Below are 26,017 nucleotides of genomic sequence, written 5' to 3' on the forward strand. Positions count from 1 at the left end.
TCAAACATCCCTTCTCGTCCAGCATTCTGTTTCAACAGCGGTCAGCCAGATGATTCCAGAAAGCCAACAATCTGGGCATAAAGGCAGTAGTTTGTACATGCACACACAGACACACACGCTCATTACAGCAACATGATGCCTCAAAATGGAGGCTCCATTCAGCCAGTCTTTCTAATAGCCGTGGATAGACCTATACTTCATTAATTAGTTTGGCCCAAGAGCCATTACCACATTTTGTGGCAGTGAAGACTTTATTTTAAAAACTATTCATCGATCCCATCTCAATATCTTATGCTGTTGGATTGAAATAATGTCAAATAGGAGCAGTAATAATAGATGAAAAGATTCCTGTGAGACCGGTAGTGATCTTGCTGTTGTTCTACAGCCCATCTTATTCTTACAGGTAGATGTGAGGCAAGGGATACAGATTTATATAGACATTGGCTTGTTTCTTCATATGATTTTTTTTTAAAAAAAAAAAAGAGGGATGGGAGGAATTTGAATCAGTTTACATTTAAATGCTAACCTACCTAATCCACACTTTCTTTAAAAAATACACAAAAATACACCAAACAAAATATAAGCCATCCTTTGAAATTCACCCTTCTCCGAATTCTGCAATGTAGCTCTCCAGCCACATAACGTGTACAAAAATGCATATATTGGTGAAATGACATAGAAATTCACACTAAAATAATGAATTTACATAAGGACTCTTAAAATAAAATTCTGATTGATGTGGAAATGTGGAGAAGTGGACTTCAAATTGGAAAGATGAGAAACGGAATTGGGCAGGTTCACCCATCCCAACTTCATTGTTCTTCTGTTGTGTTTGGCTAACCCATCTGCAGAGCTGCTGGTCCATATAATACTTCAGATGCTATCTCTTCCCTCCTGTGCATAGGAAGATGCAAAGAGCTAGTGCCATTACAGCAAGGGCACCAAGGCTGATGCCTACCACCAGTGGAGTGTGTGAACGTCCTTCATGTTTCCCTGTAAGGCAAAAAAAAAAGATTTGAGAGTTTTTTTCTATAACTGAGGGGTTGCAGCTGCATTCTAAGACTTGATAAGTAAATGTTGTTTTAGCTGTTTAGGTGGGTGGGTTCAAGGATTGGAACTTTTGGTTTCAAGATTTAAGTTGCTTCTGTCTGAGCTAATGCATTCACTCTAAAATTTCTAAGCATTTGAGTCAGCTCGTGAAAAAAGTTGGGTAGGATGGTGTTTTGGGGGGGGGGGGAAATATGACTGAACTGATGGACTCGTCCACTTTCAACCCACTGCTTCAGCAGGAGATTGTGGGTGTCCCTTGCAAAGAAGAGAAAACTCAAAGAAAATATCAGCTGGTATATTCTCTGCACCAGGATAATTCTGGATTCTGCAGCTAATAAAGCATTTTATATGTGTGCAGACCTCTGCAGCTAGTCAGAATCAACAAAGCTAGCAAGGATCTTGAAGTCTGGATCTCTGGAAAGCCTCTGTAATATGCTGCACTCTTTCTGCCTCTCCACCCCACTGTCGCCCCATGACATCTTACGGAATTGTCAGGTGTTTTGCATCCCTGCTTTCATCAAACACTTCCAAGACTATCTTCAGCATATTGAGGACAAGGTGCTTATATTTCTCTTTTTAAAGAAAGGCAGTGATTCAGAATTCTGTACCTCATTCCAACATCTATGCTTGTGGTGTGACAGCACCACAAAATATACCCATCCCTGTCCATTAGTGTGTGTTGGTAAGAAGACTGCCATAAAGGATACTTGGTTGTCTCCTCACTTGGACAACCTGCACAGGGTAGGAGTGCTTCTCGGACATCATATAACCGGTGTCTCACATACCTGTAAAGGCTCCTTTCACTGTGGTGTGCTCTGTTACAATCTTGATGCAAGTTTCCTTCAGGAAGAAAGCTGGGTCCGTACTGGTTTCATTGTATTCGTTCAGCTGCATACTGGTATAGCTGGCCACAGGAGTTTCCTGTAAAGGTACCCAGCTCTTATTGGCTGCATTGAATCTCAGGAAATCAGTCCCATTGACTAAAACCTCGTAGAAGGTTCTGTTGGTGCCATTCCCAAAGATCTGGCACCCCAAAGTACAATGCATGTGTAGGGGGTCTGCAACAAAAGCAAATGTGTTAGAAATATTTCCCCCGTAACTGGCCTCTTATCTTTCTCACATGCACCCTTGTACTATGCTGAATTACCTAAGGAAGCATTCTGTCCGCACTTCTCAGGGAAATTAGCCCTGACACGTCCACAGAGAGCTAATTCACATATACAGTAGCAAATGGTGGCAAACAGGCTACAGCTAATGCTAGCTCTCCAGAAAGTGTAAATATGCATACAACACAAAATAAGCAAGATGTGCATGTTCTCAAATAATTGTTTGACCACATCCCTATTTCATAGAGGCGGGAGAAAGGTTGTTTTCTGCTGCTCCAGAGAAGCGGACACGGAGCAATGGATACAAACTACAAGAAAGAAGATTCCACCTAAACATTAGGAAGAACTTCCTGACAGTAAGAGCTGTTCGACAGTGGAATTTGCTGCCAAGGAGTGTGGTGGAGTCTCCTTCTTTGGAGGTCTTTAAGCAGAGGCTTGACAACCATATGTCAGGAGTGCTCTGATGGTGTTTCCTGCTTGGCAGGGGGTTGGACTCGATGACCCTTGTGGTCTCTTCCAACTCTATGATTCTATGATTCTATGATAGACAAGGAAAAAAATAACTACACCTCAGAAAGCAATAGGGGCAGAAGAAATAATCTTCAGTATAGGAGGCTGGAAGGTTTACCAAATGCATCCCTACTCTGGGAATATTTTGAGAAGATCATTTTTCTTTTCAAGATCTCACTTTCTCAGTGCAAAATCTGAGCTGACATCAGACAGTGCAATTTTACCTTTTATTGAGGTGTTTTAGCACTTACTGCCCACTAAAATATCCAAGCATTGAACTTGCTGGATCAAAGCAATGCATCTTCACTATACAACCCCTTTGCCATCTCATGCTTTCCTTAGCAAGTCAGTTTTACTAAACCTGTGTCTTTATTTGACAAACTAATGAGACAAACTTATGCAAGCAAATTAGAACAAGGCCTGGAATGTGTTAGTTATAAAGCATAATACAAAATGAAGCACCTTAAGAGTTCTTAGTATTCATTAAGGGATATAATATGAATGAATGCATATATTAATATATAATTTTATTTCTGCCACAGACTGCAAATTGGTCTCATAGCTGACTGCAATAATAGGAGCTGGCTTCTTGGCTGCCTCTGTGGCTTAATTTTACTTAAACAGTAAATGGCACCATACTTTCCCTCATATGCAAATCTCTAGATAAACTATTTACTCCGTGATCACACCATGTCCCAAAGTTTGGTGCTCAATGATACCATCATCTTAAGCAGCTGTGACAGTTGCTATGGCAACAACTCTGCCCATTACCATCACACCACAATACTCACATGGTACTTTCCTTTCGCTAGCATACAGGTTGACCAATGTCTTGAAACGCTCAAGGTATTTTTGCAGTGCACTCTTCCTCTGCTCCCAGAGATCTAAAGATTCCAGCTGGAGCAACTGACTTGCATTCATTTGCTCATTTTGATACTCCACGCTGTGGGTAAGTTTTCCATCCAGAGTGGCATTACCTACCATTTCCACTGAACTGCTGTTTGGGAAGTAGGCCAGGTGAGTCATAACAAAGGCATGAGATTCTGAGAGGAAAACCAGAACAACCTAAGTTATTGCCTTCAGCCACCTGCAAATGAGAAATAGCAAAAGCACTTTCTTTCACGCTAGCCTATCCTTGCTCCCTTTTGCTCAGAGGCAGCCACAAGTGAATAAAACTAAAGTTGACAGGAAACTTCATACAGGAAGGAAGAAGGAAGGGGTTTCTTTCCTGGCTTATCCTTCAAGGGGATGCTTTTCTAGTCGCAGGGCTGAAAGTGGCATGAATTTGACTGCCATCCCATTGTTGTTCCTAGACTGGAAGGCACCACCTTTTCCTGTGGTGGCTCTGTTGCTCGAAAGCAGCTAAGAGGGAAATAAATCTCCCGCGCGAAGGGAGCAGGTAGCTTCCTATATGCAGGAGCATACTGTGCCCATGGTAAATGCCAGCTCCTTATCATATGGCTGGCCTTTCTCTGAAGCAAGATAAAAACAGCTACTTCAGGAAGCAAATTTCAGAGGGAGTGCTATTTCCCTGCTTCCATCCTCTCTCTGTGTGCAGTCAAACGAACAATGAGTGGAAGTGAGGTATCAATTTGAATTTTGCTGTAGCTGCAAAGAATAAAATCCATTAAGGCCAGCCCTGTGCAGTCAAGGTGGCAAGATGTAGGTAGGGCTTGGTCACAGTCTGCCATACGGAACTGTTCTGGGAATTTTTAAACCAATTGGCAGGCTTTATTAAAAGTTAAAATAATTCTGAATGTATTATATATGTATTCCATATTTTTGTTTATCTGGAATGCTAGCACATTTCCTACCTGATTCATTTCTGTCCCTCTCATGCTTAAAATGGAAAGGGAATTTTTCCTCAGTTCAAACAGGGGAACTAAAATTCAGAATTTTTACAGTCGGTGCTTGCTTGGAATTTGTTTAAAATACTGAGCTTGAAAAAGGATGCTATAATATACCTGCTACAAAGGCTGCTGTTGAACGATGAGCTCTCTCTGAAAACAAATATAAACCATTTGATGCATGGTGATAAGAATACAATAATAATAATTAATAATGGAGCATTATGCCAAATTTTGCTCTAAGCCAAACTTACAAATGCTGGCTAGATTCCCAAATATCTCTTGTTCTGATTCTCCACACACACACACCCTCACCCAGATTTCAGACCATAGTCTTACTTATTTAAAACATTTTTCAAGCTTGCTTTTAAGAAAGATGCTAGTGGCCATGCTAAATAGTCACAAGATTCTGGTCAAGAGCTGACAGTTATTTAGAATCTGTAGTAGGTAATATTTACCCAGGGCTATAATGGTATAATGGCCACATGATCCGGAAGCTGTACGCCGGCTCCCTCGGCCAATAAAGCCAGATGAGCACTGCAACCCCACGACTGGGGTCACGACTGGATCTAATGGTCAGGGGTCCCTTTACCTTTACCTTTATATTGTAGTGAAGCACTTTTTTGTGCCACATAGAAAAGTCAAGATCCCAGATTAGATTTTCTTCCTATGTAATGGTACCATGGTAAGCAGGAGAGCTTGAACTCTGGTGCATGGTGCAAGCATAGATGCCAGAGTCAACCAAAAACGTTTTGCTGCCTGCTGCTAAGTACAAAAGCTAACTAGATTGGGAGTAAATGTTACTTCAACTTTGGCGAACTGTGGTTAGCTTAGGGGCCAGGACAGGGCTTCTGGAACACAGCTGTGTCAAGACACTCTTTAAATCAGGGAAGGGAACCTGTGGCCCTCCAGATGTTGCAGAACTCCCATCAACCCTAACCACTGGCCATGCTGGCTGGGGCTTGTGATAGTATATTCCCAAAAATTTCGGGAGGGTCAGAGAGCCTTCACCTGCCTTTAAGGGTTGGTTCTTATTTAAAAACACCATTACTCTATAGAACGTAATGAATGTCTCACTGAACAATATGACAACTCTGAAGTAGTATGTGTGTGTGCCTGCATATAGTACGGTACTTTAACGGATCAGGCAAGTCTGTTTTGTTGAGACCAACAAGAGCTGTTCTTATAACCAGGACCTGTTCATGAGGCTGAACTCAGTTTCTACTTTGCAGTTCTGTGTTCCTGCCAGCCGTTTCCATCTTTTGCTCTAAGCCAAACTTACAAACACTGGCTAGATTCCAAATATCTCTTGTTCTGATTCTCCACCCCCCTCACCCAGATTTCAGATCGTAGTCTTACTTATTTAAAACATTTTTCAAGGCAGCGTACAAGGTAAAAACAAAAGAATGAAAGCAAAAGAATAACAGAATCAACTCATGCATGTTTATGCAGAGTGAAGCCCCACTGTGTTGAATGAGGTTTAGTCTGGGTGCTTTAAGGATTGCTGGCTAAAACGATAACTAGTTAAATGTCTGGATAAATACAAATGTTTTTGTCTAATGCCTAAGCAGCTGTGAGTGGCGCCAGGCAAACGTCTTGGGGGTGTTCAAGTAAGCCCCTCTGCTTTGTAGATGTTCTTCAAAACCCTGACGAGACACATGGGGGATCTTGGCAGATGATTTTACTGATCAGGCAGGTTGATACAGAAGTAAAGATATGCATATAGATCACACATGAATGGAGCCCCTAGGTAATAGACATCTCTGTCTCCACCCCAAAAAGTTCTCTACAAACATTTTCAGTTTAATAAAACTGCACTATGCCATACACCGCTCCCTGTCTTAACAGATTGCATGCTATAATTCTGTGTGAAGTTTTCTAGAAATAATCTAGCTGCTTCTGAGTAGAATTGCACCATTAGAGAACAAGGCATTTTCACTTACCTACGCCATACACCCAGTGGCAGAGAGCCCAAGCGAAGATTATTTGCAGGAGTAACATTCCCAGAAGGTGATCGCTTGTTTGCAAAATCCAGGAGTGCTGGAGGTGCTGTGCAGTGTTGTAGTCTGTGGAAAGAAATCCAAGCTTTCTGTATCTCAAGCCACCATGAGCTGAAGTCTCTTGGAAATGCAAACAAAATCTGGGATCCAGCTCTCTACCCTGCCCAGTCAGGATTAGACGAGGGAGCCCAGGGTTTCTTGGGAATTGAAGGGTGGAGCATGTCATTCCATCTATCTTCGTATTTCCTCATCTGCAGCAGAGGAACTGACACTTTTCCTTGCCAGGCCTCGCCCCTCTTTTCTTCCAGAGCTATTACTATTGCAACATTCCCAGACTATAACTGGGAAACGATTTTTTCAAATTTATTTAAAGGATTCCCCAAGTTTATTGTGTGAAAAGCGGGGGGGGGGGGAGGAAATAAATGTGATGAGGAAATCAAAACACGAGCATTGTGGGGAAAGTACTATTTATACCCATTGGAAACGAAAACCTGTTTCCTGCCTCTAGCAGAGCTTTTTGGGTTCACGGGGACTTTTGCAGTTAAAACACAGTTTTGAGGCTCAAATGTGTAAAGGATATTGTTGCAAACTCTCTACTTCCCTAAGCAATTAGATTACTCCAGAGGCTGCATTGTTGGTCTAATATCCTATGCACAAGAGATTTATGCTGCCTGTGATATTTGCTGCATTTACGTGGAGGCACAGAAGCACTTCTGCAGGGCAGCGTATCCACTAGACTGCAGGTCACCAGGGATCCTGTATCCCAACGTGCTTAATTTTCAGTCAACTCACTATTTTCTTTCTCACTCTCCCTAAATGACCCACTGCTTTTTAACACACATGCATGTGTGTATGTGCTTTTGTATACACACATTCTCTTACTTGATTCAAATTCTGATTCAAAAGCACACAGAGAGATTTCCAGCTATCAGAAAACCATTCCATACCTCTCCATCCTGGACTATTAACCAGCAATTCATCTAATAAAGCAATGGTCAACCAACAAGTATATCAGGATGATCTCTTCAATATAGATAATGAGGATGCAGACTGGTTAATCCATCTCTGGGCTGAGTAATTCCTAAACACCATTCCTTTAAAATATGAATTCTCAGTAAACATTAAACAATTAAACGACAACTATAAACAATGCAGAAAATATTACACAAAAAACCCTAGAAGTACCAATCAACTTGAGAGTTTTGAATGTCCTTCACTAGCTAAATTTTAAACCTCTATGAAGAAAGGTTCCTTTTCAGACTGTTTGCTTTGCTCTTTTTCTTTTCTGCCTGACCTCTTTATTCTTCTTCTTTTTTCTAGCGCTCTATTCTCTTCATTGTTGACCAAACCATTTCTAACTCACAGTTCCACGGTTAAAACAAAAACCCATTTCCTTGCAGCCTCGATTAACCCTATCAGTAGCAATGACTAAGTTAAGTAATTCCAAGATAGTGGATATTACCAGAACGACTAGAAAAATCTCCTTTCAGCAGATAGCAAAATCTCGTCTGTGTGATGCAGGGCTCCCAACTTTAATTAAACAATAGACTTTGTGTTGTTGCCAGAAAATCCCAACATCCTGCTGTAAGCCTTTTAGCAAGCAAGGCTGGAAACTTCTGGCTTTATTTCAGGCCAACAGAAAAATGAGAGTACAAGCTTTTATATAAAATGTAATATGACTGTATGGCAAAGGAATGTAAACCCAGGTCCATACTTCTGCATCTCCCCATTTTGTTGTCTCCAGGGGTGGTGTTAGAAGTCTGTCTTGCTGGGCGCCTGACAAAGCCCACACCCCTATAGGCAACCCACTGCCAACCCTCGAGTCCCAGATCCTGCTGCCGTTTTGTGCTCTCACTGCATGTTCAGCTGCTCAAGACAGCAGCTTTTACCTGTAGGTTTTGGTATGGATCGGGCCCAAAGAAAGAGGCAAGCAAATTGGCAGTGATCACAGTAGGTGTGTATGTACTATATTCATATCCCACCTTTCCTCCGAGCAGCTCAAGATGGTGTACATGGGTCTCTATAAGGTAGGTTAGGCTGAGAGACAGTGACTAACCTTATGTCTCCCAGTGAGCTTCATGGCTGAGTAGAGCTTAGAACCCCAGTATCTCAAGTCTTAGTCCAACACTCTTACCACTAAAAGGAAGGGAACCCACTAAAACATCTTGTTCTCTCTGCTTCTCCGTTTCTCACCTAACAGAGCTCCAATGGTCATATATCAGACCCCCTCAGCCCATGCAATTCTTTCAGCAATGGAGTAATATGATGATGATATTCTGCTCCACTGGGACTCTAGCGACAAAATGGGTCAAAGAGCACCCCAAACTATGACTCTGCTCCTAAAGAGGAGTATGGCCACATCCAAAGCAGGCAATTAACCAATCTGGACATGCCACTGCGTCTCCTTATTGTCAGGATTCAGTCAGTTTATTAAAACATCAAAATGCTTACATGCTAAGTGTTCCAGCTGGAATGGGTTCAGTAAAAAAAACCATATCAAGAGGCCTTCTTTTATACAGCATGTTTCTTCATTTTAATGGTTTTCCCGGTTACTGTGCCTTGCCATAGCAAGGATGCTTCCTTTTCCTCCCCCACTTCTCTGCAGAGAAAACGAAGTGTGGTTTCAGAAAGTCTGTTGTGGGAGGTGCACTGGTGGAGTTTTGAATGAGGTATAGCACAGCCAGACCCAAAACATAACAGCACAATTATAGTCGGAACAATTTTCCAGAAGAAAACCAGATGTTTTATTTCACAAAACTCAGACATGCCTTGAATTTTAAGTGAAACTGGTAGAGTACTTACCATGAAGATTGGAATTGGATAAACACAAAAGGTTATGCATCTTGTAACTGAGATTGTTGGGCAAGTATAGGTTAGCAGCTGAATGTAGTTATATATCTAACAAAGGAGTCCCAAAGGGCAACAGAGATGTTAACAAACTTAAGTGTTGTCAGGAAGTCTTCTATGCATTCTTGAAAGGTTTAAGATGCATGCTCCTTTTCTTGCTCAATCTATACATGAGACTCTGTGGTGCAGATGTGTGAAGATACAGGTGCAGCAATAATATCCAGTTCTCATCTTTTAATTTAAAAGAATAACACCAAAGTTTATCTTATTTTCATCTAACCTGGTTTAGCAGTCTTGGATTTTTAATGTGTTTCTGGTTTCTGCTTGGACGTGGATACAGGTGAGCTCACTAAGACTGAACATCTGAGGTCAGTCAATTAATATGATTAATAATTAGAAGGCGTGGTTAACATGGCTAGAGCTGAGAAACAAAAGGACCAACAGGAATCAGATGAGGACAGCTAATATAAGAAACAAATCAGTTAAATTTTTGAGAATTGTCTTTTGCACTTCGGGTGCATCCAGCAGTCACACACTATTCTTAGCCTTAACTTACAATTTCTACAAACTTCCATAACAGTACAGCTGTCTTCCATTCTTTCCACAACCCCCTTGTATGAAATCTTATTGTATAGAATAATTTCACATGAAAACATGTTTCCACTTTGCAAAATGTTTAGTATAGTCTTCTACATGGTGCGGTCAGCCTGAGCATTTCAGTTTGGTGTTGGGAAAAGCCTTCTTTTGTTACGTATTCTGGTATTTTGAGTATGAAAATTGACCAAAATTACCCATAAAAAGAAACATAAATGTAAAATGGGAATCCATCATGTGCTGGACTGATTTATGGGTTATAGTTAAAGGAATGAAATGGAATGGCATTAAAGGATTTGGCCATCCTAGCTCCACTGTAATGGTGTTTGTCGATCTGAACTTATGATTTATTTCTATAGATCAGCAAAGTTGGCATAATTTGATATAAAAAGAGATATCCATTATGAACTGTTTTGACCCTGGTGCTAGTTCTTATCTTGAACATGTCCTGGAAGCCATTGGTAAATCTTCTGCTCTCTTAGTACTTAATGTAAAGATCAGCATAGTAAACACCCCCTAGTATCAAAGGAAGCTGCCTCATATAAAGAGGCCATTGGCCTCTCTAGCTTAGTGTGGTGCACACTGACTGACAGCAGCACCCCAGGCTTTCCAACAGGAGTATTTCCTAACCCTACATGGAGATGCCAGAGATCTTCTGCATGCAAGGTGTGCATCCTTCCCCTTCCCCAACTAGTACCCTTCAACATGTTCAAGGTCAAATTGCAAAAAAGCATATTTTAAGAACACTTGTTGCAGTTACTTTTTTATATCTCATATCTATAGAATCAGCCTCACTCTCCCTTTGTGCTTTTAGCATTCATCATTTTTAAAAAATATGATCTATATTAAATTTTCTGTTTTACAGTTTCAAATAAACATTTTACAACTTGAACTATCAATGACTTCCCTTCTTATCTTTTCATGGTTCATTTTGCATATCTTATATCCCTGCATATTTTGCAAAAACTATACCAATTGGTTTTCCATTATTGCATTGATCAAAACTTATTTACACTGTTAAATTTATCTTAATGCTGCCAGCATTTTCCGGCTGTACACAATTATTTTCCATATATTCAATAAACGCTTTTAGCATTCATCACGAGCTGGCCAGATATATAGATATGCCCCAGGAATAACCACGGATCTTTCTGGCCAGCTCACTGGTGTGACCAGTGCCTGATTTACGTATAAGCTAAACAAGCCATAATGGCTTAGGGCCTCACTCTTTTGCCCCTCTCCCAATATACTTGTTAATTGTATTTCACTATTAATATACTTCTTCTTAATTGTATTTCAGTCCAACAATTACTTTGATAAAATACATATTTTGTTATGTGCAAATGGCTTTAGATACTAATTAGGTCCATAAATTACCATATAGCATATATTCAACACAAAAAACAGCGACAATTTGTTGTTGACAAAGGACAGCTAGACATATAAAGGGCCCCATTACCTTCAGTAGTTTAGGGCCTCATTAGACCTAAATCTGCCCTTGGGTGTTACTACGGTGATAAAATTAATTGGCTGTGTCCACAGGACAAATAAAGATTAAAAAAGGAAGTGCTCTTAAAATATGCTGGTTCTTTTTTTTGCAATCTGGCCTTATATAGAGTATCAAAGAGTTTTATGAAGCTGCATGTATAGAGAGAAACGTGAACACGGACACGAAACTGGCAAAAGGCAACGTTATAAATTGATAGCAACACAGTAGCCACATAATAGTTGCCTTTAGAAGGGATCCTCTTCGGACTCACAGAAGTTATGAATCTGCGATGCTTACAGGGTCATTTACCTCCACCCTCAGATGCAACATGCCATCGACCACTATTTGCTGGAAAGCACTGCGGCTTTCATGCTCTGCTCTGACCAGCCACTGTGGGAAACGGGATGCTGAGTTGGGGGCTCCTTTTTCATGCTCACACGACCTGCCATTCCCCGACCCCCACCCCCCACATCACCCATGCTAAGCAAGTCCTGCAGGCCTTTCAGGTAGGAGGTGGTGGTGTGGTCTGCCGGAAGAGCAGAGCGCCCCTTCCTCCTCAGACGGGGCTCAGAAAAACCGACCCCCGGGGAAGCCTTCGCGCCGTGACGTCTGCTGCCCGGCCGAGGCAGGTAGCCCCACCCCTTGTGGGCGGAGCCAGAAGCCGAGGGCGGTCGCGGGGGGCGTGGCTGAAGGGAGCTGGACTCGCGGGCTCCGGGTGCCGCCGCCGCCGCCGCTTGCTGTCATTCTCGCCGGGGCTCTGCACTTTGGACGTAGCCGGGGCAATGGCGGGATCCGGCCTGGGCTCGGCGGGGCTGGACCTGGAGAAGCTGCGCATGGCGGGCGCCGGCCTGGCTCTCGCGGTGCTCACCAGCGGCGGCGACGCACAAGGTCAGTCGGAGGAGGAGGAGGAAGGATCCTCCTCAGCATCCCATCCGCCTCCTCTTCCTGCTGCCTGCGCTCGAGACTCTGGAGGGAGGATGTTGCGTGAGGGGGGCGGGGGGGTGGACTCCTGTCTCGCGCCGCCAGGTGGAACGTGCAGGCAGACACGGCGGGGGAACGTCTCTTCCTCGCAAGGCCTGAGTAATGGAAGGCCGGCGCCTCGGAGGGGCTGAGCGGCGAGGGGAAGGGTCGCCTGCTCAATCGAAGCCAGAGAAACGGATTCCTCAAGGATTCCTCAAGCGACCGGCGTCTCCTCAGGCGAGCTCCGCCCACCGCTTCCTCTCAGCCACTCACTCCCCAGTTACTTCAGAGGGCTGGGCGCGCTTGTGCGCGTCCCCGCTGCTCCCCTCGGGTCACGCTCAGGGTCATAAACTCCTGCTGCAAGGCGTGTGGGAAGGCTAGAGTAAGAGTAAGGAATGTGTGAAGCAGCAGCGAGAGCGCCCTGGAGCATGTGAAGAGTTCTCTCGCCTGATGAGTGGGCAAAAGCAGGCCTTGTACATCTGGGGTTGGGGAGAAGGAGCAGGTTCCCACTGAGAGCCCACTGGACTCCCGCCAGTCTTCACCACGGATGGGCCTTTGCTAGGTTGGCGTTGCTGGAGTCCAGCGACCTTAGGAAGGAACCAGGTTTCCCGTCCCTGACCTTGTGGCTAAAAGTAGTCACCTTGGAGAAGCTAAGCAGTTCTAGGAGCCGCCTAGGTGGAAAAGCCACCTGAGAATTTCACATGAGGGAGAAAAAGCAGAAGAGTAAGTGTGAGAGTCAGTAAGCAGGAAAGGCTCCATCCCTGGTTCACATTTCATCTCAGTCATGAACTCCTTAGCTTTATTTAGGCAAGCTGCGCTGTCTGCCTCATCCCTTGCTTCTGCCTGCAATATGGGGATAAATGCTGACCTACCATTATTAATTATTTTAAGGCAGCAACTAAACCATTATCTCCTTCCCCCATGGGCCAAGTTTGACAAGTGGTTGCAGCCACTCACTGGTCAGTCACCTCACATAACAAAAGTCAGGAGGCCTATTTTTGTCCGCACAGTTTGAAGTCAAACTTTTCAGGCAAAGACACAGCCCACACATTGTAGACAATCAGCACATTGTACGCTGTGCCAATGATCAGCTGATGGTTCAGGTTTGTGAAGCCCAGGGCCAGCTCTTCCAAGACCCAACCATGACCTGATTCTGTGAACTGCCCTGAGACCTCCGGGCAAAATCATGTCTACCTACCCCCATGCCTGATTTCATGTAAGATGTAGGCATGGCTTAGCTGAAACAGCCTTGCCAGCCAAATAGGACAGGCCTAATTGGGCCTTGGCCAGGTGTCCCCCCCCCCCCCCCCGCTTTTGTAAGAACTGCCATGAAAATTTATGCAATGTGCATTCTAGCAGTGCATGACAAGATTAGGCACAGGAGGGCAAGGGTCACTGGTCAGCATCAAGTGCTAATCTACTGAACCATTGGGTCCAAAACACATTTATTGATCATTCCAATGGGGGTGGGGAATCAGCTACACTAATTTTCATGTTTTGTACATGCTAATTTAGGAGATACATTGCAAGCTAATTACAGATATTTAGGCACTCTGAAATAGCACTAACCATGAGATACCCTAGATGATTTCAGTGTGACATCAAGGCCCTTCTAGTTCCCTTCCACTGTAGTTAAACTATACACATGGCTCCAGGGGCCTGGATTAGGTTTGCCCATTTTACTCTGTGATTCCTGCCTGTATCTCTGTAGCAAGCTAGAATGGAACAACTGTTACATTTATAACTTCGCTGACAAAATATATTTTTCCTTCATAAGGAAAGGAAAACTGTATTTGCAGTTAATGAGTTTTCTGGTATAACTGGGCTAATTTATCTATTGGCAGTTGCATATGTAGAAGTTCAGATTCCTCTGTGTTAATGGTACCTTAATGATTTTCTCTCTTTTGAACTTGCCCCTGTTGTGTGTTGTGGTGCAGCTGTGACCATCATAGGAACCTATTAAAAATAGACATACAGCTATTTTTGCCTGATCAATTTGCTTTGCCCTTGACAGGACAGAGCCATCTTTGAGTCTGTATACTATGATGGAGTAGGGATAAATATATCGTGATGGTCTTCTATACAATAAACATATTGTTGAGGGCAGTAGTGGGTTTTCTCCAGCCTATTTAAGCAGATGGCTGGAAAGTGTTTATCACTATTTTGTTTGTAATTGCTGAATGTTAAAACATTTGTTTAGAATACTTATTGGTATGACAAATTCCCAAGAAAAATCAAAATTAAGGGTTCGATACAAATAAGTTTTATTCATTGTAGATCACTTTATATTAATGAACCTTAGTCATGTTTATTAACTGCAATGGGTCTATTCTGAATTGAACTTGGATACAGCCCTAAGACTGGATGTTAAGTTATAACATTGACTGTTTGTTGGATGTTATAATATTGTCTAATGATAGACAATATTCTAGCATCCAACTCTTTTTAATTTCAACTCCCTCTTCCCTGCCATTTTAGCAGTAAATTTTTTTAGCTTTGTTGGAATACAGGAGATCCAAATAAATTTATCATGTGCAACAGTGAAGGCTGGTTGAATTTAATTTTCACTTTGTGGGGGGATTACATAAAGGCTAGGAATAAAATGAGAATGTTTCAGACAAACTGAATTTGCTGGATGTTTGTGTGTGGAGGGGGAAATTCTGGAACAGCTTTCTACCCTTACACAGCTTTCTCTTTGCCCTTGTTTTTTGTTCTGTAGTTTCTGTGGTCATTTGTAATGAAATAATCTGTTCGGTTTACAGTGAAGAATGTTTTGAAGAATGTTATGACACATACCTTGCCTGCAAAGCACAATGCATTATAACAGCACTGTAAAAACAATCAATTTAATATTCCTTGTTATGTGCCCTTGAAACCATTCCCCTCTTCCACTGGCAAATTGCATTCATAACATACTTGGAACTATCCAGTTCCTGCATCAGCCATCAGTTGGCAAATATTTTTTGCCCATTAGTCCCACTAATTACTCCCTTGTCTTGGTTTCTGATCTTTACTGTGGATATGCTCCAGGGCTTGGCAAGTTACCTAATTGCTGAAGTGGAAGCATGTAAATGTATCTTCAGTGGAAGCAGCCTAACGTAAACCAGTAAAGGATGTAATCTATTTAGTATGGAAGAGGTAATACATCTCTGTTGTGATTCTGAAGCATGCTTGTGGACCTGTGTGCTCACTTGGCAGTGGCGTAGCGTGGGTTGTCAGCAAGTAATTTGCGCCCCCTAACCCATGGATTTGCGCCCCCTAACCCATGGATTTGCGCCCCCTAACCCATGGATTTGCGCCCCCTAACCCTAACCCCCAGATGTTGCGCCCGGTGCGGCCGGCACCTCCTGCACCCCCCACGCTACGCCACTGTCACTTGGTGTTTGGAGCAAATTTTTGGAGAGAGGTGCCTAGCAAATCCCTTCTCAAAGCCTTCTGATGTGGAAAGTCTTGCTGGTCTGTACTTTCCCTGAGAGAAGTGCCTATATTTCCCCTCGCCCCAAGGTAGGAAAGTACCGTATTTTTCGCCCTATAGGACGCACTTTTTCCCCTCCAAAAATGAAGGGGAAATCTGGGTGCGTCCTATGGGGCGAATGCAGGCTTCGCGGACCTCTCCGCAAACAGCAGGAGCGCTCCCGCTGCTGGGGGAGAGGTGCCTGCATGCCGAAGCCTGCGCGCGCTGAGCTCAGCGCGCCCAGGCTTCGCGGACCTCTCCGCTAGCAGCGGGAACGCTCCCGCTGCTGGCGGAGAGGTGCCTGCATGCGGAAGCCTGCGCGCGCTGAGCTCAGCGCGCCCAGGCTTCGCGGACCTCTCCGCTAGCAGCGGGAACGCTCCCGCTGCTGGCGGAGAGGTGCCTGCATGCGGAAGCCTGCGCGCGCTGAGCTCAGCGCGCCCAGGCTTCGCGGACCTCTCCGCTAGCAGCGGGAGCGCTCCCGCTGCTGGCGGAGAGGTGCCTGCATGCCGAAGCCTGCGCGCGCTGAGCTCAGCGCGCCCAGGCTTCGCGGACCTCTCCGCTAGCAGCGGGAACGCTCCCGCTGCTGGCGGAGAGGTGCCTGCATGCCGAAGCCTGCGCGCGCTGAGCTCAGCGCGCCCAGGCTTCGCGGACCTCTCCGCTAGCAGCGGGAGCGCTCCCGCTGCTGCCGGAGAGGTGCCTGCATGCCGAAGCCTGCGTGCGCTGAGCTCAGCGCGCCCAGGCTTCGCGGACCTCTCCGCTAGCAGCGGGAGCCAGCACTGGGCTCCCACGGCTTGCAGAGAGCTGCCTGTTTGGGGGCTGGGGTCGGGGGAAGCTCGGGCTTCCCCAACCCCGCGCCTGGGGGGGAAATAATTTTTTTCATTTATTTCCCCCCAAAAAAACTAGGTGCGCCTTATGGGACGGTGCGTCCTATAGGGCGAAAAATACGGTACGTAACATTATCACTTGGCTAGTGCTTTATATGACATAAACAGGGATGTTGGGGGGGGGTTGCCTCTTGTTGGGGATGACATCAATGAAGGTTTCTGACATCACCATGGTATCTTGTAGCAAACCAGTGTCTCTTTCAAGATGCTTTGCCCACCAAGGGAGAAAGCTGTAGACATGGCAGAATATTGGCAAGGGCTACTCTTGTGTAGCTGATGGGGCCTGTAAACAAAGCACAGTATGATGACAACTAGACAGATGGCACCAGATGGCCAGTTGTGATTGCTGCCTCTAATCAGTTAAGTCAGTTCATGTCCTCTGGCACACCTAATCCCAATGTTTTAAAACTGATCTAAAAGTCATGAAGTTTTAAAATAAAATAATGTTGCAATGATTTTTCTTCCATGCATGCAGCCTGATGCAGGCCTCCACTGAGCATGGAAAACCACAGCACCTTGCATCATTAGGAAAAGAATATCCGTGGAATTCAATAAAATTGCTTTGTGTGCATTTGGGTACTGTATGTATTGTTACTGTTATTCCGTCCCACCCTTCCTCCCCAAGGAGCTCAGGGCAGCAAATGTTTGTGTATTTTTGTGCTGGAAATTGGTTACATCCAGTTGGCCATGCCCACTACAGGCCTGGGCCCCTGGAGGGTTGACCAAGGGGCAATGCAACTTTCCAGTAAAAAGGTTTTTCCCGCCCCTGTTTTAGAACTTCACATTGTCTAGCTTCTCTCTACAGTGGTTTTAATACTTTATATTTGCACAAAAAAATGGAAATTAACTCTTAAGTAGCTGCCTTGATTTCTCCTAGTAGATGAAAAGCAGAATAGAAAACTTTAAAATAAATACGTTGTTTAATCCTTGCAAGTTTTAGCACAATATACTGGAGCAAATGGGGTAATCTTCTGATAGCAGAGTAAATGGCAGTATACTCAGAATCAACTTTTGATCTCTCATTATTGTTTGGGCATCACTTTTCATGGTATTGAAAAGTATTTTATGCAATACATGCCCCAATATGGCAAATTAGTTGAATAACTGGGACTTGTTTTACACATTAACTCCAATGCTGAGGTGACTCGCATGACAAGAAGAGCTGCTTGTGAGTTGTTGTACACGAAGGACCAAAGTACAGCAGGCATATACAGATCAGAGGCAGGTAGCAACTTGTATCTGAGTACAGAAGGGAATATCTTGGATAGTAGGAGTTGTCCAAAACAACTGGAATGCACCAAGCTGGGGAAAGTTGGACTAGATGGCGAAATAGTCTGACCTGGCACAAGGCAACTTCCTATGAGAAGCGAGTTAAATCTGGTCTGAGCTATTGTGACACACTAGGCATATTTGTATTTTGATTCTATCTGCTTTTCTCCAGGGGAAGTAAAGGTAAAGGGACCCCTGACCATTAGGTCCAGTAATGACCGACTTTGGGGTTGCGGCGCTCATCTCACTTTATTGGCCGAGTACAGCTTCCGGGTCATGTGGCCAGCATGACTATGCCATTTCTGCCAAACCAGAGCAGCGCATGGAAACGCTGTTTACCTTCCCGCTGGAGTGGTACCTATTTATCTACGTGCACTTTGGCGTGCTTTTGAACTGCTAGGTTGGCAGGAGCAGGGACTGAACAATGGGAGCTCACCCCATCGCGGGGATTCAAAGTGACCACTGACCTTCTGATCGACAAGTCCTAGGCTCTGTGGTTTAACCCACAGCACCACCTGCGTCCCTCCAGGGGAAGTAGGTCTCTGTAAATAGCTGATCTACTTGCATATTTTGCAGGGATGAAGCCCTGAAGCACATCTGCCCACTGTGTTTTGTTTATCAGGTAGCTGACACAGCTCCCTGCTGACAGAAGTTTTTTTGCCTTTTCTTCTGACCTGTTACAGCGGGAGAGGGGGATGGATCATCCCATCTTTAGAGCAGGGAATTGGACTCCATGGATTCAGTGTGACTATGAGGGGTCAGTATCTACTGGACTGTTTGAAATTAGAATTCAGACCCCATGTTAAGGAAATCTACTGGCATAAAATACAAAGCCGCTGGATATGTGTTGCAGACAAATAACATTTTTACATGAGATGCTATGGAAATCTAGGGAAATAAGGGACTCAAAGATGGAAGGGTATATACTGTACTATACAAAGGGGAAGGAGGTGAAAGTAAGGAAAAGAAAAGAGAAGAGAAGAGAAGAACCAGATTTTGAAGAGTAAGCTACAAAAAAACCAACCCAAGTGAGTGGGGAGAGAGCCATGAGAGAGAGAGAGAGACAGAAACAGAGAGACTAGCTGCTGACACTCAGTCAAGGACAAGAAAAGAAACAACAACTAAATGTACCAAGAAAAAAGAAACATCCTGCATAACTGGCTTATTAGTTATCTAAAGGAGAAAGAAGCCTTTTTTGGAAAACGCCCATTCAAATTTCCTGGCTTCCAATAAGCCTTCTTTTGTCAGATTAAAGAGAGAAAATGGTACTTAAGAGGGGGAAATTGTGCTTTAGGGTTCTCATTTCTCTGGACAGAAGAAAACATGATCCATGGAGCCAAATTGCATTGTCTCAGTTTTGGAACTTGTGCAGTGTGAAACAGTGCAGAATGTGGTTTCAATAAACTGGGAATTCACAGTTCAATTCCCAGCTCAGTGGGTAGACTTAGGCAAGCTGCTACTTCTTATGCTTATAACCCCCACTCCCCATCACTGCGAGTTTGCAATATGAGGGTAATAATAAATAGCATTCTACATTGCAAGGCTGTTATGGTTGCACAGATAACGTTTGTGAAAATGATTTGAGTTAGGAAAGACATTATATACGGTAAATATCAAGATTCAGCGTTGTTGTGATGAGTTAAGAGAGAGTATATGAAATTTGGCAAATGACACTGGTTCTAATATATTTCATGCCTCTTTAGTTTGACTGCCTCATGTTCAGGCCAAAAGTTAATGAAATCTGAGTCTTTAGTGGGTATCTTATTTCTCATTGCATCTCTGCCACAGATTGCAGACACTGTTGCTTTATTTCCAATCAAAAAATCTCTGGAACTAGAATAGCTTAAAAAGTCCTATCCTGTTTTGCCAAAGTCAGGTGGATCTCTTGGTTAATTTATAACAATTTATTAAAAGTTAATATATATATTATTTAAGAACATACTGTACTTCCCTCCTCTCCAGTAATTCTGCCCAATGTGAGAAGGAGGCAACATCAGCTTTGGCATTTTCTTTTGGCAGCTAAAGTGAAATAAAGTCAAATGTACACACTGAATACATCAAGACAAACATTTTGCAGTTGCATTTTTTATTTCCCAGGTATGTTATGCCATTTTTGTGGGATTTCATACATATTTCTTTTCTCATCCAATTATATTTGTTTCTTGCCTTCGTTTTTTGAGTGTATTAGCTTTTCTGTGCAAGGAGTTTTAACATGTTACTGGCAACTTGCATGCCACTAATGCCACCCTGAGCACTGTAACAAAGCAAACCTAAACATTCAGAAGGACATCCCACTGTGTTCAAAGGAGCTTGCTCCTTAGTAAGTGTATTTAGGACAACTTCCTGAGTCTCGTTGAGCTAATGGGAATTGTAAGTCTCGTGTGCCCTTCCTTGAAAATAAGTGAGAATTCAACATTTTTGCAGTGTGTTGCTTTATTCAAAACTAGCTATGCTTCTTACCAAAATAAAAGTGCAGAATTCTGCATCACTTTAGCTCAGGTTTGTATCATTTATTTACCTTGTCTTCTATCTCTCCAGGTATGAATGCTGCTGTCCGAGCCGTGACTCGCATGGGGATATATATTGGAGCAAAAGTGTTCCTGATCTATGAGGTTCAAAATTTTTACCCATCAAAATGCTGTGTTGTTTTTTTCTTTGCATGTGGGTGGTTATTGGTGTAGCTTTGTTCTTTTTAAAATTGCTGGATAGTTGCCAGGAGACTCTGGAATCATGTAAATGACAGCGGAGCCTGGTTTGGACTAGACTGTTTCCTACCTTCTTCCTCTTAGCACTGGGAGAGTGAGATCACACCTTTCTGCCCTGCCCACCATGTGATGATCCATCCTTTTGACACCACTTGCAATGCTAGAGTGTAATGTTTACATTGGGCACACATGCATAAATTCCACTATGGGAAGGGCCAGTTCCCAGATTTGGCAGGGTGAGGGTGGAAATTGACTGTGTGATTTGGGCTAATGTGCATTGAATTTTATGGATCTATAACGCTGTTCAAACTTTGTGAACATATTGGGAGTGTCGAAGGCAGGTCATGTGTGCCTGGCAGGCAGAATAGGATGGTAAGAACTCCACCTCTACACAGTCAAAGGAAGAAGGTAGAGTATCTTCCGAAGTAGGCCTGGGTCTCATTGATGTGGTAACAGCATCAGTCTCTTTCTCTGAAGGTTGTTGCTCAGAAATTGTCTTAGCAGGGGTTGTGTGATTAAGAAACATAACTGACTGTTTCACTCCTTTCCCTCTAAAAAGCCACAGCCTGGAAAGGTGAATTTTGCAAATTTCCCACGGGCAGAATCAGTATCATTAAATAGTCCTTTGAAGTTAGGGAAATCCAGGGTGCAGTTTCTAGAATGAATATAAAGGTAAAGGGACCCCTGACCATTAGGTCTAGTCGTGACCAGCTCTGGGGTTGTGGCGCTCATCTCACTTTATTGGCTGAGGAAGCTAGCGTACAGCTTCCGGGTCATGTTGCCAGCATGACTAAGCCGCTTCTGGCGAACCAGAGCAGCACACGAAAACACCATTTACCTTCCTGCTGGAGTGGTACCTATTTATCTACTTGCACTTTGACGTGCTTTCAAACTGCTCGGTTGGCAGGAGCAGGGACCGAGCAACGGGAGCTCACCCCGTTGTGGGGATTCGAACCGCCGACCTTCTGATCAGCAAGCCCTAGGCTCTGTGGTTTAACACACAGCGCCACCCGCATCTAAGAATGAATATACAGGAAGTAAAATTAGATATGCAAATTAATCAAGTGTGTATGGCCACCTGGATCCTGTCTTTTGCTGCTTCCTTTTAAAAACAACCTCCCCATCACCTATTGAGATTAAATAGCATGCCTGTGTGGTTTTTAAAAAAGGAAACCAAGAATCTAATACGTCATACAGGCACTGGATGTCACATCTGAAGCCAGATTTCACAATTCACAGCATGATTAGTCATGCAGTAAACTAGTGCTCCTGGATGCAGTTGTTTCACAGTTTGACTAGTGATCACATGACTCACAAGAAGAGCCCAGTGCATGGCACCATGGCAGCCCCTGGCCAGGAATATGAGGCAACTGTAAAACGGGGCTCAGGGGAGGCATGATGATCAAGTTAGAACTAGATGTCACCTAGGATACCCCTTCACAAAAATTGACAGTCTGTGCATTCTCTGACATACAAAATTAATTGTAGTATAATAATTTAACAACATGCTTTACAAGAACAAATGCTGAATACATTATATTTTTTTGCAGCTGAGTAGCATTGAGGGATCTTTCAAAAACATTAGTATATTCATAGAAAAGTTAAAGCAATGGCAAAAACGCCTTTGTTCTTGTGATAACTTTCAAACTGTAAATCCACAAGACACTTTGTACTGCCTATAAATTGTGGCAGACAGTTCCATAGTTTTCCTCATGAGCTTCTCACAGTCCAGCAAGTTATGCAAGAACTCTTGCTGTGGTACTGAAAAATTGCCAGACCTCAAGATCAAATCCTGTAGAAATGTTGTGATAATATGACATTTGTCTTTGTAATGTGTGTCCTTGAAGCTGTTGCAACTTTATGTTTGTATATTCAAGGGCTTCACGTTTAATTGTGAGTCTTTGTGTGATCTGAGGAGTATGGAGACAATATGGGTGGCTTAGAGCTGTTTTAAGGGATTCTTGCAACACTCCTTATGCTGGATTAATTTTAAAGGGTCATGGAGCAAACTTTCCCTAGTGCAATGACGCATTCACACTGCTCTTTTTCCTCTTTGCAGGGTTACGAGGGACTGGTAGAAGGAGGAGAGAATATCAAGCAAGCAAACTGGCTCAGTGTATCCAACATCATTCAACTGGTAAGGCCCAAATGGTCATGCTGCCTGACTCCTTGCTGTGGAAGCAGACAGGCCTCATGACATTTCCCATCTCAGGTCCGTCTATAGCCACACATTGCCTTCTGGAGTACAGAGCTCTGACTTACAGTAGCTCTCTGAGTTGTTTAGATTAGTTGTACATTTCTGAGTTGAAGTGCTAATTTATGGGTGTTAGTGAAGACAAACCACATCCTCTCATGGTCCCATTTTTCTCAAATTCATGCAGATGCAATTTTCTCCTCACAGGAAGGGAGAAGGACTGTGCTGAGGTAGCAACATGGCCTGCATAGTTCTGCAAAAGCTCTGTTTGGTTCTTCTTGGCCTTTGTCTCCCAGATCACCAGATATGACCTGTTCCACCTCCCCTGCTTTCCTGTGCCCTTTATAAAGAACAAAATCTTGATTGGAGAGGCAGTGAGGTATTCCTTCTCCTAGAAGGCTCCATGTTAGAAGGAAGGAAACAGGCATCAATTGGAGGAAGAGTCTACAATGTGTGAATTCACAGCAGTGGGTATAGCTGTGGCACAGCTGGTTAGGTAACAGACCAGAAATGTATGTTGACTAGCACTGGAAATGAGATCCCTTGGTCTGTTTAAGAAAGGTTCTGTAGCTGCCTAGTGTGGCCTCATGGGAGATGGGAGTTGTACTTGGCTGCCACTGCAGGGAGAAAGGAGGAGTGTTTTGGTACATTATCGTGCTCTTAAATTGACTTCTAAAGGAAGCCTGAATAATAAGATTGCAGGAGCTGCCCTGAATTGAACCCATTCATTCTAACCTGGTACTGTTTGTCCCAGCTAGCAGAAGCTTTAGGAAGATTGGGAAAGGGCCAGAGCACATGCTTCAGGAGGCCCCACATCCAATTCCTGGCATCTCCTGCCTGTAACCACAGAGAGACACTGTCAGTCAGTATAGAGAGTACTGAGCCAGGTGGACCAATTTGGTCTGACTCTGTATTAGGTGGCTTCCTGTGTTCTTATGTAAGGTCCTCCATGTCTCAGGCAGAGGTCCCTTGTAGCCTCTCCACCTGATATGGCCCCAGTTGTGAGATGAGGCAGGGTCCCTCCCTGAATTGGGATATTTAGCATAAGCTTTGCAGTAGTTTGCCAAGAAATGTTTTCTTGGAGGAATCACAAGAAAGGGTTGAGTTTTGGAGAAAGCAATCCAGTCAGTTAAATCTCCTAATTAATTGATTTCACATTATTTCATACCTGATGCATTCCCCAGTCCAAAGATTACATCACTTTTCCTTGTCAGTCATTGTTACTTTATATGGCCATCCTCCAGAGAGACTCCTTTAATTTCATCTGTCAGCCTGGGATGCTTAACTTGCCCTTTCACCTTTATGATTTCTTCAGTGTGCTTGGTTTCAGGGAAGGTCAAATGGTGGCTTTGGGTTTGTGCTACAAAAAGAGCCATTTATTGTGGGTGGATTAGACATATGCATTCTTTGGCCCACCACAGTCACAAGTGATAGGAATTAATTTGTGGTGGCACAGTTTTAAAATATCTGTGTCACATTATATTGTTTATTATTATTATTATCATTACTATTACTATTATTATTATTAGGCAGGTGCTAAATTTCCTTTTTCCTTCTTCAGGCTCAAAAAAGTGTGTGTTGACAGAGAAATCATCATCAGGGCAGGGCCTTGTCAATTTTAAGTTCTTTACCTAAAATGCCTAATCAGAGTCAATGCTTATATTTAAAATACATGTGTGATGCATGTCTAGATTTCAAGGAACCCTGAAATGGCCACAGCTTCCTGCGTTGTATACATATGTGTAGGGTTATCATATTTCTAAAAGTGAAAATCTGGACACAAAACTTTAAAAAGCAATTTTTAAGGAAATACTCCAAAAACTCCACTTGTAGCGATTTCCACTGTTTACGAAGGCCTAATCCAGGCTATGTCCAGACATATGGCAGCCCTACCTATGTGAGAATTGTGTTTTCCCAATAAATCTCTCCCTCTCTCTCTGAAGTGACCTTGCTTTGTTCAGGTGTATAGAATATAACTAAGTGTAATTTGCAATTTCTGGCTCTTGACTCCACTCCTGTTTTTATTTCTTTCCACCTGGTTCATCATAACAGCCCAAGTTATCACCTGGTAATTCCAGATGTCTCAGAAACTCTGCTGTAGGCTGGGTCTAATCCAACTCAGCTCCGTTCACCTGGGTATAACATCTACCGCCCGCGGGTAGGGTGGGAGTGCTGTAGTTCTCGCACCACTGAGCTGGAATTGCTTCCTAGGTGATCCTGATTGTCAGGAGCTCTCTGAACTGGGACCTGCTCAGCCCCCTCCTAATAGTGTTTGTGTTGTTGTTTTTCCCCTTCTTAGAGCCTTTCCCAATTTGACTGGTGTGCCTCCTTTCCCTCAGGTAACATTCTGGTCTTGCATGCCTCTGCAGGATTTCCCCTTCTTGTCCCTCACCCTCCATGTCTTTCTGATGCTGTCAATGCAGCCCGCTGTTTCTGATGGGCTTAAGCAAGGCCAGCATGCTGTCTGCAGTGCTTTGTTTTACCTGCCCATGTAGGCTTACCTTCAGAAAGATGAGGACAAGGGTGGCAGCTGTGTCAGTGACTGTGGTGCTGGTGCACCCCTTTAGCAGGGTACGGCAGGAATCTTAACTGTGCTAACAGCATGTTCTCCCTCTACAGACCTTCACAGCACATTGCTCTTTGTATTTATTCCAGTAACACTTGCATCCCTCATTGTTGTGTTCCTCTACCCCCTCTTGTTTTCTTGCTCTAAAGTGACGCTTGTTGGTCATAGTCTGGAGTTTTAGCTCAATGGATGCAGGTTTGTGGTGCTATTCCCGTAGCTCTTGTGCTGTTCAAGAGTGGGGAGGGCATTCAGAAAGATCATTTCCCCTGTCACAGCAGCGTTCATCAACATTGTGAGGATCCCAGCAGGAGATCCTACTGAGCAGCAGTTTTGTGTGAAGAGCATCGAAGGCAGTGTTAGAGACTGAGATATGAAAGCCAGGAGCTAAATGGCACCTTAAACCTAGGTTATGGGCACAACAACAGAATGTCTAGGTGCGCTTTTTTATAACAAGAATACAAAGCTGAAAATGAATGAACTGCAGCTAAAACTATTATGTTCATTTTTCACACGGCCTAGTCCTTCCGCTGCCCACCCCCTCA

The 26,017-nt window shown here is 43.7% G+C and overlaps 2 protein-coding genes across 13 annotated transcripts in view; one reads left to right on the top strand and one right to left on the bottom strand.

Annotated features, from left to right (window-relative positions):
- Nucleotides 1-476: 476 nt before the first annotated feature.
- Nucleotides 477-11,738, bottom strand: LOC310678868 (endothelial protein C receptor-like). 7 transcript variants are annotated; one of them, XM_083443388.1, is made up of 7 exons: nucleotides 9,641-11,738; nucleotides 8,965-9,112; nucleotides 6,457-6,579; nucleotides 4,631-4,666; nucleotides 3,648-3,709; nucleotides 1,836-2,108; nucleotides 477-993 (listed from the first exon to the last, which is right to left on the bottom strand). In XM_083443388.1, exons 2-7 carry the CDS (start codon nucleotides 9,033-9,035, stop codon nucleotides 881-883), a joined length of 678 nt encoding a protein of 225 aa, XP_083299514.1. In that variant the 5' UTR covers nucleotides 9,036-9,112; nucleotides 9,641-11,738; the 3' UTR covers nucleotides 477-880. The 7 variants fall into 7 exon arrangements, with proteins under 7 accessions (XP_083299514.1, XP_083299512.1, XP_083299510.1 ...); XM_083443386.1 differs by lacking the exon at nucleotides 8,965-9,112 and having other exon boundaries at nucleotides 3,458-3,709; nucleotides 9,641-11,733; XM_083443384.1 differs by lacking the exons at nucleotides 8,965-9,112; nucleotides 9,641-11,738 and adding an exon at nucleotides 9,316-9,597 and having other exon boundaries at nucleotides 3,458-3,709.
- A 33-nt stretch (nucleotides 11,739-11,771) lies between these two features.
- The window catches only part of PFKL (phosphofructokinase, liver type), a 42,311-nt gene continuing 28,065 nt past the window's right edge, over nucleotides 11,772-26,017 (top strand). The window contains exons 1-3 of one of the 6 annotated variants that reach the window (XM_083443227.1): nucleotides 11,772-12,331; nucleotides 20,549-20,622; nucleotides 22,775-22,852. In XM_083443227.1, coding sequence (XP_083299353.1) covers nucleotides 11,848-12,331; nucleotides 20,549-20,622; nucleotides 22,775-22,852 — 636 coding nt within the window. In that variant the 5' untranslated portion in view covers nucleotides 11,772-11,847. Of the gene's footprint in view, nucleotides 12,332-12,755; nucleotides 13,127-20,032; nucleotides 20,108-20,548; nucleotides 20,623-22,774; nucleotides 22,853-26,017 lie in introns of those variants that run through there. The other 5 variants (XM_083443226.1, XM_083443231.1, XM_083443230.1 and 2 more) reach the window with 5 other exon arrangements.

This window comes from Podarcis tiliguerta (assembly GCF_965153285.1).
Source record: "Podarcis tiliguerta genome assembly, chromosome: 5".
Classification (NCBI taxonomy): domain Eukaryota; kingdom Metazoa; phylum Chordata; class Lepidosauria; order Squamata; family Lacertidae; genus Podarcis; species Podarcis tiliguerta.